The sequence below is a fragment of the Megalobrama amblycephala genome, linkage group LG7 (genome assembly GCF_018812025.1).
Source record: "Megalobrama amblycephala isolate DHTTF-2021 linkage group LG7, ASM1881202v1, whole genome shotgun sequence".
Lineage (NCBI taxonomy): Eukaryota > Metazoa > Chordata > Actinopteri > Cypriniformes > Xenocyprididae > Megalobrama > Megalobrama amblycephala.
Window position 1 is genome coordinate 43083918 of NC_063050.1, and position 14369 is coordinate 43098286.

Genomic DNA, 14369 nt, shown 5'->3' on the forward strand with positions numbered 1-14369 from the left:
TTCACAGACATTTGATTTGCAGTTAAACGGCTTTGTGACATGCATTTACAAATAAAAACAAAGCAAATCCAGTGAATATGATTTGCTCGTGCATGTGTGTACAGGCAGAAGTGTGTGTTGGCACTCTGAGCTGATTTTGTTTGCGCATGCCGTGGATGTTTGTGTGTGTATATGTAATGCTGATCTGTGGATCAAAAGGTGTGTGCGCTTGAGGGCTGACATGAATAGGTTACAGAGAGGTGACAGATGGACCACAGAGGAGGGTGGGGGGAGTCCTCTACAGAACAGGATTTAAATGCGTGCGAGTATGTGTCCCAGATGTTCACAATAAATCTGTCAGGATGTGCTTCTGTTGCAGAGTGTGTAAGGAGATTGCTTTCTAGAGGGATAGAAACTGAGTCTTTTATCACCTGGTAAATATCTGATAGGCTGCTACTTCCTGAATCACTGGCGATGCTGGAACGTGATTGGCTGGAAGTCATATGGGAGTGGCAACTGTCAGAGGGGTGAAGCTTTGAGAAGTCGGCAGGAAGCTGCAAGAGAAACATATACAGTTACAAAAAACAAAACAATTGATAAACAAAAAATAAATAGTTTAAAAACATTATTATATAAAATAAATTAAATAGACAGATTTAACAGACAGATTTTAGATTAAAATGTATTTAAGGGAAATTTCACGTGCTGGTCAGCATTTCTTTTTCAACATTTTAAACACCTTTCAGCTTTTTCTAAGTGCATGTAACTGCTTCTGCAGTGACACATTTTTTAAAAGTACAAATATTCCATGCAGATCTCAAATAATATGATTAAAACTGCATGTATAATATTTAGAAAAATAGTTTAAAATAATATTATGCATGCAAGACACTTTCAAATGTTATGTTAACTATATATATGCATAAAGACAACATAGCAACTGTTTCCTTACAAAAGCTTGTGAGCATTTGTGCAAATATAGTGTTTTTTCCCCCAAGGATTAATTTTAAACCCCTGTGTGATCGTCAGCACAATTACTCTTTAGTGGAATGGATGGTGTGTTCTCACACGCACACAAGTTCAGCTGAACGGTGGCATTTTAAATATCCATCTACTAGGACTCATTTTAGTCATTGGTTGATAAAAATAAACAATCACTAAAGTATTATTGCTAGCAGTGAGGCACATACCAATCATGCACACATCAGTCATTTATGATAACTGGATAAGAATTTTAAAAGATTCATTTTATAGAGCTTGCATTTGTGAAGAGCAATTTTAAGACAAATATTTTGGAGAAAACAATTATATTCACTATAGTGTTTCCCATGACTTTTAAGTGTTCGCACATGGGTCCTTAATTAATTTAATTGACTTATTCCAGGCCTGTCAATCACAACAAAAACACACCAAAAAAGCTCCAATTACTCTTAATTCAGGGCATTTGTGGTGGACTAATGTATGGAGTAATGACTGAAGCTTTCATCAGTTAATGAATCCAAATAATGATTATACCTGCTAATGCACAGACACCCCCACCGCAACACCCTACTGTACAACGTACCCTGAGGCTTACTACAGTAAAGTTGATGGGTTCATGTACTGATGCCCTAGATCAGATGGCCTACATACAGTGAACCTACAACAAAATCACGTGTAGAATACACACACGAAATTCAAAAACTCAATAGTGTGACCTCTCAAACAAATCACTGGTATACAACCTATAAAATTAAATGTATTAAAACATAACGGAAGGAAAACTTAAAACGTCAAAACAACTGCAGAAACATTTCTAAAAAAAATACGTAAAAATCCAATTCCAAATTAAATCACACAACAAAATCAGAAACAAAATTATTTAGATTTAAATTTTATATATATATATATATATATATATATATATATATATATATATATATATATATATATATATATATATATATATATATATAAATGAAAGATAACTAAAAATAAACATCAACTTGTAAAACAGACCAACTCACTCAATCCAATTCAAAACTCATAATTCTGTTCAAATTAAAATATATTTAGTCATCAGGAAATTGTTCATTCAAACTAATATTTTCTGCTTGTATACAATTATGACAAAAATTAGTTCATCCATCAAAATCAATAAAAATGTAACTTGCATGGCTAAACAAAGAATTTATGCATGAGTTTAGCCTGTATGAGCCAAAAAAAAAAGGTTGTTCACAGGTTTTTTGTGAGGCTTTTGAGAGAGAGTGTGTGTGTGCGAGAGATACTCACAGTCCTGGTCTCCTGTCCCCTGACTCCATAGCCATGAGACAGGACTATCTGTCTCATAGCCTGCAATACTGAATGTCCAACCATCCTGTGTACACTTAAACTAACCTAAAACATTATATGTCTCTTTTTGTACCACTAAATGTTCTAACTGCACCTACTTTATTTTTTTTCTCCCCAGTGCACTCTCTCAGAGAGAGCATCCCTCTCTCTACTGAAATCTGCCCATCACCACAGTAACAGACAGCACTCTGGCAGAGAGGGATGCTTCTGCAGACACAATTTTCATCAGACCCTGCCCCTCTGTCCCATTCACACACACACACCAACACAAGATCATGGGATTATCAAGAGGCTGGTATTGTTTAAGCGGAAGGGGTGGGGGATGGTTGACACCCACTGCCCTACTAAACCAGTCACCAGGGTCAACCCTGCAATGATTGGCAGCTCACTGAACAATCAGGATGGCACATATATCTGTCAAGAGCCCACCCCCTGCTGTCAATCATAACCAGGGCCATTACAAGACAGGGGATAATAAAACAAAACTAATGCAGAGAGAGAGAGACTAAATGCTCAAAGTGCCACAGGGGAGAAACTATGAGTGATGGAAAAGAAGATAGGGATGCTTTTACCAGATTAAATTTGCTAAGAATGTAGCCAAGACTATGGCTCTGTTACAAAACCTAGTGATCTGTCTTGTTGTCTATATAGGCTGCTGTCTTTTAAGGCACCACTCTATATAGAGTAACACTATATAGGCAGTAACTCTGACAAAGGTTCTGTTTCCACCTGGTATTAAGATGCGCTTTCAGTGATCTGATCACAAATGGTCAGTTGAGACGTGTTACAATTGTGTTCGGATTTCATGTAGACCCTCCCCTCTTATTTTTTCTACTATCTATATCACTTTTGTGTGAGCGCCGAGTGCAGCACATAAATTGGATTTAATAAATAAAATCATAATGCTGCATAAGAGCGAATGGGAAAGGAAACAAATGGATAAGATTCAAGTAGACAGACTTTTTTATGGATGTTCGAATGCATTCGACCACATGAGTCTCTACACTACAAAAAAAGCAATCCGGTTGAATGCATTTTCAACTATCTCTGAAATTGGTTGAAAGTTGACAAGCTCGAAACATTTTAGACCCCGTTTACACCTGTTTTTAGCATTGTTTACTTGTGATTGGATTGCAGAGAGCACATCTTAATACCAGGTGTAAACAAGGCCATAATGTGCTCCTCACGTGAGGGATGTGGAAGACTCCACTCATCGATTCCAATAGAGTTTGGTGCTTGTATGCTGCTAATAGCATAGCACACATAAATATTGGATAAACAATGAATTTGTATTTAGATCAAACTACATTTTATTAATTTTATTTTCATTTTATTAAGGCCTGGGTATACTTCATTTTCTACATTCTGCTCCATCTAGTGCACAGTTGTATGTGCAAGTTATTCTTTAATATTATGCTCCATTGACCGTGAGTGTGGGATAAGCGGGTGCGCAATACCTAATGGACATTTGTTTGATTTGAGTCCTCAAATCACTCACATATGCGCAAAAGTCCGCATGGACACAAAAATTGGGTTGCACACCAAAGGTTTGAGCGGATATCAGCAGACTGTGCTGATAGCGAGAATACTGCAAACCGAAGTCAAACACAGACAAGGGAAGTATACTTTTAGCATAGCTAGACACAAGTGTCAAAACATACATGAATGTGAAAGCTGCAGTGTGTACTTTCTGTGCTGCTATCAAAATAATGAGAATGATATGGTTTTCAAATATGACAACTTGCACCAATTTATCCATGTCGGAATAACATTGAAAGTGTCAAAGCATTTACACCTTTTGAGGGAATCACCCTATCAAAGGTTTACTTAGTTGTTTCTGCATATAAAGCTAGCAGGATAAAGTATTCAATATAAAATCTGAAAGATTATTATTTGTTAGTACTAAAAAGATAATTACCTGGGATTTTGAGCATTCCTGCAGCAAGACAAAATTAAAAACACATTAATACACTTTCCACATATTAATTTAATACAAAATACAGTGACAGTTCATATATTTAAATGTTAAAGAATAACACAAGATGAGTGATATAAGTAAGCTACAACTTGTTAAGATGCACACACACCGACTTGAAATCAAATCATGTGAAATAGAGTTAAGGTGAAGTCACATTTACCATTGTTCGGCAAATTTTTGTGAAATTTGCAGACATTTCAAAAGGAATGCACACAATTGGGATTTTGCGTGAGGGTGAAAAGTTCCCCAAATAGATTTTGCAGTGGCTTCAAGCTGATCCCACAAATTCGCCACGTTTACCAACAGAACTGCTTGGTTTGAAAGTGACTTTCGCAGAAATTCCACTAATGTGACCACATCTTAGAAGTTGCAGCTATTTGTATATTCATAATTTTATCAAAAGGGCAGATTTAAAATTGTATATATTTGTGAACGAACCGAGTGGTATCCTGGTGGGAGAGGGGGCTTGCTGACTGGATAATGATCAACCGTATCAATTATAGTCTGTCGCTCTCCGCGCTGGTTTATCTTGCGGAATCTTCTCCTGGACTGCCGATGAGATGCTTGTCTTTGGAAATACTCGTCGTTGTCGTCCATGTAGTCCACCTGAGAGAGAGACAGAGAGTGGATAACTGTATCCCCATCTAACTGATACATGGCTTACTGCACATATACAGGCTTGTGTAACTCACCACAATCATTTCTGAAGCCTCAAGGACGATACACTCACAACCACGACGTAAACTACCCGCAGAACGCTTACCAAAACTGAAATGAAACCGCACGTGTCACACAAAACACTGAACAGGACACAGTGAGAATCCAATGGGGCAAACCAAACACAAACACCCATACCTGCTGCGGGGAAGAAACATGGACTCCTTTATAAAGACAGAGCCAGACAGGAGGATATACCAGCAGGTCCCAATGTCATCAGGACTATAACATACACACAAAGACAAATATTACAACATTACACACACATAAACATGCACAAAAACTCAACATTTCGGTCCATTCTTACTATTATATTCCAGGTGGAGCAGTGAGCTAACAACACGCATGCCACGTTGGGCAAAGGAAACAAATGTGATGAATCATACAAATGTGGGTGTATGGGTCTTGGTCAATGCAGTAGTTCTCAGAGCAAAGGGCACCTGTGGTTTGCAAGTCTCACATAGCCAGACTTTTTACCATTCGCATGAGGTCTTGTCCACTTTTAACAAACTCATATTGCATTCTCTCCAAGTTGCGCTGTTTGCCCTGAATGTCTCTTTCTGCACTGTCTCTTTGTACCATTGCACTACGTGTACAACTCTTTTGTGCAATATTGAGTGTATGAGTAGGCTACGCATAGGTGGATGAGTGGGCTGTACAATCTCTCTTCTCTCTCTATGTGCACTGGACACTTTAACATCCTCACCGCTACCTAGACTGACAAGGGTAATACATGATTACATGTACATACACAACAGACTCACCTTGCACTGTCTCCAAGTTGCACTATTTGCCCTGAATGTCTTTTTTGTACGACTGCACTGCGTGTCGTTTCATGTCAAATTCAAATTATTTGTCCAGTACAGTATTTATGTAAAGTACATGTAGTTTTAGATTATGTATATGTATAGTTAGATTATATATAGTATATGTATAGTTAGATTACTTCTTTCAGTAGGTTAACTATGTGTAGGTTTGTACTTGTGCTGTTTATATTTATGTTTAAATACGTAGCACCATGGTCCTGCGAGGCACATTTCGTTCCACTCTATGTCTCCACATATAGCAGAATAACAAAGCACACTTGACTTGCTGCTAAACGATCCAGTTAGACAGTAAGAGTCCATATGCCCAGCATTTAAAATGACTAACCATGTGATGTGTATGGATGAAACAACATCAAAAAAATGTTTTATAAACACCACAAAGGATATTAGCTTATTAGGATATGTTAAGACTGTGATCCAAAGTTCCGGATATGTACATTATCATTCAAAAGTTTGAGGTCGATAAGATTTTATGTTTTTGAAGGAATTATTTTATGCTCACCGGGGCTGCAAATAATTTTTCAAGAACACTGTAAAAACTGTACTATATTGTGAAATATTATAACAATTGAAAACAGCCCTTTTCTATTTTAATATATGTGACCCTGGACCACAAAACCAGTCATAAGATGCACAGGTATATTTGTAGCAATAGCCAATAATACATTGTATGGGTCAGAATTATAGATTTTTCTTTTATGCCAAAAATCATTAGGATATTAAGTAAAGATCATGTTCCATTTGGTTATCTTGTAAATTTCTTACCGTAAATATTTTAAAAATATATATATTTGTGTGTGGATATGCATTGCTAAGGACTTGATTCAGGCAACTTCAAAGGAGATTTTCTCAATATTTTGATTTTTGCACCATCAGATTTCAGATTTTCAAATAGTTTGAAACAAACCATACATCAATGAAAAGCTTATTTATTCAGCTTTCAGATGATGTATAAATCTCAATTTCAATAAATTGACCTTATGACTGGTTTTATAGTCCAGGGTCACATAGTCAAACCAAAATTTATTCAGACACCTTGAACATTTCATTCATTAATACAGTTTATTCGCTTTTGGTTAAAAAAAATGGTAATAAAATATGACAAAATCTCAGAGTTAAACTGTGTCAGAAAAAATTAGTCTTAATTATGTCAGATAACACTTGAGCAAAACATGGTCAGTTCAAAGTGTCTGAATAATTTTTGGTTCCAAATTTGTATTAATTTTACTGGTAGTCCACTGTATGAAGAATTTTTGGGTATAATACATCACAGTTTACTTTATTTTGCTATCCTCACTTACATAAATGAACTATAGTGTCCTGCACCCACTAGTAAAAATATATTAAAAATGTATTGACTGTATTTTAAAAAATAATTTCTTCCTGTAATGGCAAAGCTAAATTTTTAGTAGTCTTCAGTGTAACATGATTCTCCAGAAATCATTCTAATATGATTATTTGGTGCTCAAGAAACACTAAAAATCTTATAATCAATATTGAAAACAGTTTGAATGCGAAGTTCAAAAGAACAGCATTTATAGGAAATATATTTTCTGTATCAAATGGAGTATACTTTGAAAGGCTGTGCGTTCAGCTGTATGCATACGTTAAGTGTTCATGTCAAAACTGAAGCATACTTTGGGCTTAAGTCGATTCAGTTTTGAGGCTGTTGGTGGTCCTTGGGCATACCATCTGAGGTTGAGACTGGTGGTTTTCAAACTATGCTGAATGAAATTGTACGAGCCTATGCATTTGCACAACACAGTTCCCAAGTGAAAAGCAGCACATGGCTGATTTTCTGTGTTTTGGAAAGCACTGACTTTGACAGCCTGGTTAATGCAGGCATTGCACCACAGTGAAGATTTACTGCAGATAATGGGAGGGTACAGTTAGAAAAAGTGGGGGGAAAATGAAGGGGAAAGTACATAGTGGGGAATGTTCAGGATTTTGATGAGCTAGCATGACTTTACTTTTCCATAGAAAATGTTGCCCTGACTATGTAAAGGATTTACTTGAACATTCAAGTATAATCAGGTAATGTTCATTATTACAGAAAATAACTTGCAATAAAAGTAAATGTCAAATATGAAAATGAAGCTGGTATTTTTTTGTTAAATCACATATTATGCAAAAAGACCCTGTTTATTATAAAGCTCTAAAGCGGTCAAAATCATCCTTTGTCAGGTCGATGAATTTCTGCCTATGTGTTACTGATATAATGCCAAAAAAGTACATGTAAACAGTCCCTTTTTGACACACCAACAGGTTAAAATAGATACTTTGCCATGACAATGGAGTTTGGATATAACAAACTTTACACAGCCAAGGTCAGCAAACTATTTTATCACACTAGACTCGTGGCAACATGTATGCTGTTTAAGTCCCATGGTTATACTTTTGAAACAGTGTATTTTAATGTTTATTGCCTGGCCCCATGTGCTTCCAGTAACAAGTTCCCTAGTTCCTTTTTTTAATTTTAACTCAAAAATATTTTCTGGAACTTATATTGTGTCACTAATAGTGTTGATGGGCTTAACTTGTAATGAACCCCAACATTGCTTTAATTACTTTATCAGTAACCAAGCAAACAGGGGATCCTTAACAGAATGTTTCATTTCAACAGGCAGAGTGTTAGAAGCTTAATCCCCATCTGTAGATGGACGTTACAGATTTAAACGAAGCGAGCACCAGACAGATGTCGGTGTGTGTTTGTGTCTGAGACAGAGAGGGAGAGTGAGCAGATGTGTGTGTGGACAAAATCATCCTCGTGACTTTGATGTAAACCTCTCATAAACTGACCTAGATAGAAATACATTTTCTGACAGCCTTTGTGAGAGTGTACTGAATGTGTATGTTTGGATACTCACTAGTATAAAACCTCATTAGCTTCATGCTGTTCATATCGAACTGTCTCACACATCAACCTGCAAATGAAATAAACAGTGTTAAGTACATTTCCTCTGCGATAGGAATGAAATGAACTTCACACACATACACAGACACAAACAACGGTCTCGTACCGGAGCTGGTGTTCCCTCAAGTTGGACAAAGCTTCCATGCCATGGAGGTACGAGTACACGATCTGCAGATCCTGCAAAACACAACACATTACAATCACACTGCTTTTCATTGATTCCACTTCCCATTAATACGGTCCCATTACCTTTTTTTATTTATTACAAAAACATACCATTGAGCTCTGTTCACATTTTGTATGCAACTGCAACCCTGTCATGCTGGATTTCTTAAAACTGTGACACCCAAGTCATTTGGAGCCTTTATACAGCACAGTGTGAGGACAAGTAAAGGTCCCACTTTATATTAAGTGGCCTTAACTACTATGTAATTACATCAAAAAATAAGTACAATGTACTTATTGGGTTCATATTGAATTGCAAAACACTTTTTCTGCTATTGAAGTGGGATACGGGTAAGGTTAGGGAAAGCTTTGGTGGTATGGGTAGGTTTAAGGGTAGCGCTAAGGTGTAAGGGATGGGACAACAGTGTAATTATAAAAGTAACTACAGAAATTAATTACATATGTAATTACATGCAGATGTTTCTCAAATATAAGTACAATGTAAAAACATGTACACAATAAGTGAACTGTATTAAATTATTAATTTCAATGTAAGTACATAGTAGTTAAGGCCACTTAATATAAAGTGGGACCCAAGTAAATAATCTTATTCCAAATTTTCCAACTTTTTACACAAATTTTATCATTGACTGCATTTGTCCAGCTCAATAATACATGAACATCAAACATATTCATGTACTCTGATTAAACTGAGTTTTCCCTCCCCTCACAAGTCATTTAAAACCTGCCCGCATGTACACCAAAGCACCAGTAGGAGGTGCCCTATATATGGGAATATATATACACACATAATAAATACACAACATACACCACACACAAGCTTCCTTACACACTATTTAACTCCACCCATCCTGAGTTAAGAAATCAGTGTTTAACAAGAATGGAATGTTTTCAGATACTCCATTCACTCCTTCACTTTCAGGTCTTTTTGCTCGCTTCTGTTTTTCCACTATACTTGTCATTTTCATGTTCCTCTTGATAAAATAAAAGGCAATCTGGAGGTCTCACATTCTAAAAAAACGAAAGCGTCTACTTTTCTGGAAATTACAGGCCTGATTCCCTGAAAATGCCATCAAGTTGGCCCAAAACATTGCTGAGCATATCTTAAAAACATTTATAGTAGAGATGCACATTTCTGGATTAATCGAGAATCACAATTTTTTTTTTTGTTTAAAATAGAGATCACGATTCTCCCACGATTCTGAATAGACAACTAAACAATAACAATTTACAAGAGGTTTTGACAAACGTTAATTGCTGCAGTCTATTAAAACATATTAAATTCATTTGAATTATTTTTTTAAATTGGTTTGAATGAATGATTTCTTAACTCGCTCATAAAAGACATCACTTATTGATACAGTCTTTACTTGAAGTCTTTACTTTTAGCCCAGAATTTCTGTGGAAATTTGAATGATTTTAGTCAGAAATAATGATAGTGTGGTTGAAAAGTCCGTTTGTGAAGCCATTTCATACCAATATATATGACAACTGCTCTCTCACTGAGATCTGAATGTTTACTGCGATTTGTCAAAGATTTAACAGACATAGTCGAACAGCAGTCATTTAGAAAGAAGATTGATTTCTCTAACTCTAATTCATAGCTAGCTATAATTGCAGCTCTAATTTATAGTTAGCTACATGAATAACACCACTTTGGATTTAATGGCAAATAGATTTAAGATTTGTATCATAACAGGACTGTGTGTTTGCAACGCATCGGTCAAGAATTTACGTCTTTGTTTAGTGTGTCTGGTCTAATAGATACACTGTAAATAAATTACTGTTAAGAAAAATCTGTGAAAGAATCATTTCCTGTTCAGAGATTATGTTGATGCAGCTGAATGCAGCATCAGACTTACAATGAGATTATATGATGAACCTATTATGTAATAGCATACAGAATATCTGAAAAAGGAAAGAGCTACACAGCAGATATAACCACATTAAAGCTAATATAGAAGCCCTTTATCACACTTCTGCAAAGCGAGAAAAAACGATGAGATGCAAAAACCTCAAGCAGAACACAAGCACCTTTAAATTCAACGTGCGAGGATATCACCGAAAATTTCATAACAGTAACTAAAAAGTGACTAAAAAGCTGCCAAAACATGTATTTTTCTGTCAAGATTTTTAGCTTGATTTACCAACACCTCAGGTTGCTTAACACATTTTTAAAGGGCAGATCACATGGTCCTGTTGACACAAGTTTAGGATCACCCATAAGGCATTTCCTGCGATTTCAAAACTTCAGGTGATGAGGTCATATTGGCTGCATATTGAGGTTATGAAAGCTTGATATACATTCTGACAAGAAAAACATAAAATGAGGTCCAAATAATACAATACACTGTATGAACATTTAGATGAATTTCAGATACTTCTTTTTAATAATTTTACATCATAATGTTTCATTTTAAATTTGTTCAAATTCTAAACTGCTCATTTCCAGGTTTAAATCTGACTTTGAGTCCTAGATTTTCTATGTGGTCTCACTGTGTGTGTGAAGTGAAGTGCAGAGACCTTTAAAGGCCAGAACATGTACACATATACCATCAGCTCTTCACAGTAAACTCACTCAAACAGGACATTAGAGGCGTCACTCTTTCTTCCTCTCCTCCCTGACATTCCAACAGCCTTTCTCATCGTCTTTGACTCCCCTCCAACCCATCCATCCCTCTCATCTGCTCTCACTACAGTCAACTGAAAGTAAATTCAAACTGCCCAATAGGTTCCAGTCAGGGGTGGCGTGCTATGGTCTGCAATTGGTTGATTTGAGTAGAAGGGCAGGAATGTTTATTCTTGGACTATGGCATTTCCTCTTTGGGAGACAGACACGTACATAGAGTTCTGATTATGGCAATGGACTGAGTCCTTTGAGTCAAGAGACCAAGGTCACATTTCAGTTGGTTGTAGAAGTCCTGGCCACTGGATCACTGAATCAAATGAATCAAATATGGAATATATTTTAATGTACACATGCTGGCATGTCTCATCTAAAAATATGACATGCGTTTTCATTTTCACTTATAAAAGTACAACTTTTTGAAACAACAACAAAAAAAAACCCTTTAGGCTAAATGTGTTGGTGTTATTAAGTTACAGTTCTTCTTTGATAAAATTAAAAAAAACCCCACAAATGAAATGATCGGGGAAAAACATTATTGCAATGTAATTACAATTTATTTCCATTCTCACAGCCTGGCATCAGAAAATTCAAGTCTGTAAACTAATCCTACAAAAGGTTTCTCAGATGCTCTATGACTAAATCTGAAAATCACATATGTGATTTGCCTTAGTTCTTCAAGCAGTTTCTGGTATTCTCCATAATCATATGTGTATTTATTATCACAATGGTTAGTATAAGTAGCCTATATATCGTGGTCAGAACCCCCATCAGAAGTTATTTATTTTATTTTTGAGCTGAAAATTGTTTTAAATGTCTTGTTAGCTGGTAGCCTAATAGGGCTACCCACATTAATATTAAAAAAGCTTTCGGTTACACTTTATTTTAAGGTGTCTTTGTTACACTGTAATTACACATTTTAAGTACTGAGTAATATTAAGTAACTACATGTACTTAGTATAGATTTAGGATTTGGTTTGTTTTATGGTTAGTTGCATGTAATTATGCATAATTTATAGTTATTAAAGTAACTACATGTAACATATGCAACAATGACACTAAAGCTTGTTACCAAGCTTTCCAGCACTGGAGAGACCCAAACAGGAAGGCCTGACAACGGAAGCCGAGGTTGCATTGTTTCTGCTTCATACGTGAATAACATTGGTTTTGAGTGTCATTGAGTGCGTTTACATGCACCCTCATAATGTGATTATAATGGGATTTTGGCAATATTGTGATTAAACTTTTCCTCATGTAAATGCAATACTTTGATCAAACGAATGCAATTAAGCTCATAATCGTAGTAACCATAACCGCATTAAACTAGGTGGTGCACGCCGATTTAAATTGCAATAAACAGGCATGTAAACACCTTAATCGCATTATCATCGCTCTGACCAATGTGCGCATGTGCTCGGACATACACGGATGTCGTGTGTTGTTCACACAACTTCATGATTGAAGTCCATGACATTATTCTGAAGTTCTCTTATCTAAATCGCTGAACTCTCAACACAACTCCCTGTGCAGTTTCTGCTCCGTATCTTCATCCAGACGACGCAAAGAACGCAACGGCAGCATAGGCAAACCCGGTACTGTGACATTCATCACAGCCCCAATAAATAATAGTACCAATAAAATTGTATGCCGAATTTGATGCTGTATGCCTATCTGAGTGTGGTATAACCATACTTATTAGCGAATAATCAGAGTAATGAAAATTGCATGTAAACTGGAGTGAAGAGTTCTGCTTGTCTCATGTATACATCTTACTGTGATTAAGACCTTACTCTGGTTATTAGAAATAATCACATTATTGGTGCACATGTAAATATAGTCATTGTTTATCTGGAGCTGGTGTGCTGCTGGCGACTGACAACAAACTCTTCGTGGGTACTGTATGTTAATTTTTTGTACTTCCGGTCATTCGTTTGTCATCTTCTCTTTATTTTTTGTCAAGCATCCTCTTGCTGTGTTTCAGCTATGATAAAAGAGACATTCACTCTTGCATTGTTATTGCATTTCGGGAGGGGTGTGCTTGTTTGGGTTGTTTTCAAATATCAACAGTGTTCAACCTTTGAATATCTGATTGCAGAATTGGAATTGATTTTCGATTCCCTACCCTAGTCCTCAAGCCCCAGTTGGCCTGCTTTGGACCAAAGTATTCGGCAGGCGAAAAACCCCTGGCCACTGGCTCCAAGGAGGCCCGATCAAGCCCCGGAAGTGACACTGGAAACGCAACTGACCCTGGCATGCACTAGCATGCTCGTTTTTGGACTGATAGTGGAAACGTGGTTAATGATTCTTGAGGAAAACTCAACAGCTTCTATTTTCTTATTGCACAACATACCACTGACAGGTTTTTCAAAAGCTTTCACTTCCTACTAACATTTAAAATCTGACCAATTTTACTTTATATTCTAATGAATTCCCAGAGCGTTCTCTTAAGAGCCCTTAAATCTGTTGACATCTTTCAAACCAAGAGTTCTGCATAGCCTTTAAATGTACCGTTTTGTGAAGTCCCACAACCGCTCCTCCTCCATCTGAAAACTAATATAAGACAAATTACTTGTACAACACAAGATTATCATCTATTTCCTTGTAGAAAACCCGTTCTGTTTTGTAGTTGAGAGCACCATCAGTACGCTTTTCAGCCGATACCTTTCATAAAGTTCTCAGTATCGATTGTTTAATTATGCCATTAAGATCCTCTACATGAATCAGTCTACAAGTTCTTCTTTATCCTCATTCCTCCTTGCTTTCTTGTACGAATAAAACATTGTTATTCACAGTGCCACCTCAAAACCAAAC

At 36.4% G+C, this 14369-nt stretch overlaps 1 protein-coding gene across 5 annotated transcripts in view; it reads right to left on the reverse strand.

Annotated features, from left to right (window-relative positions):
• The window catches only part of rapgef2a (Rap guanine nucleotide exchange factor 2a), a 45623-nt gene that overhangs the window by 18648 nt on the left and 12606 nt on the right, over positions 1 to 14369 (reverse strand). For 4 of the 5 annotated variants that reach the window (XM_048197598.1, XM_048197599.1, XM_048197597.1 and 1 more), the window contains exons 2-8: positions 8853 to 8923; positions 8700 to 8756; positions 5144 to 5227; positions 4981 to 5056; positions 4727 to 4894; positions 4229 to 4246; positions 411 to 533 (exon numbers count right to left, since the gene is read on the reverse strand). In XM_048197598.1, coding sequence (XP_048053555.1) covers positions 411 to 533; positions 4229 to 4246; positions 4727 to 4894; positions 4981 to 5056; positions 5144 to 5227; positions 8700 to 8756; positions 8853 to 8923 — 597 coding nt within the window. Of the gene's footprint in view, positions 1 to 410; positions 534 to 4228; positions 4247 to 4726; positions 4895 to 4980; positions 5057 to 5143; positions 5228 to 8699; positions 8757 to 8852; positions 8924 to 11510; positions 11861 to 14369 lie in introns of those variants that run through there. The other variant, XM_048197601.1, reaches the window with a different exon arrangement.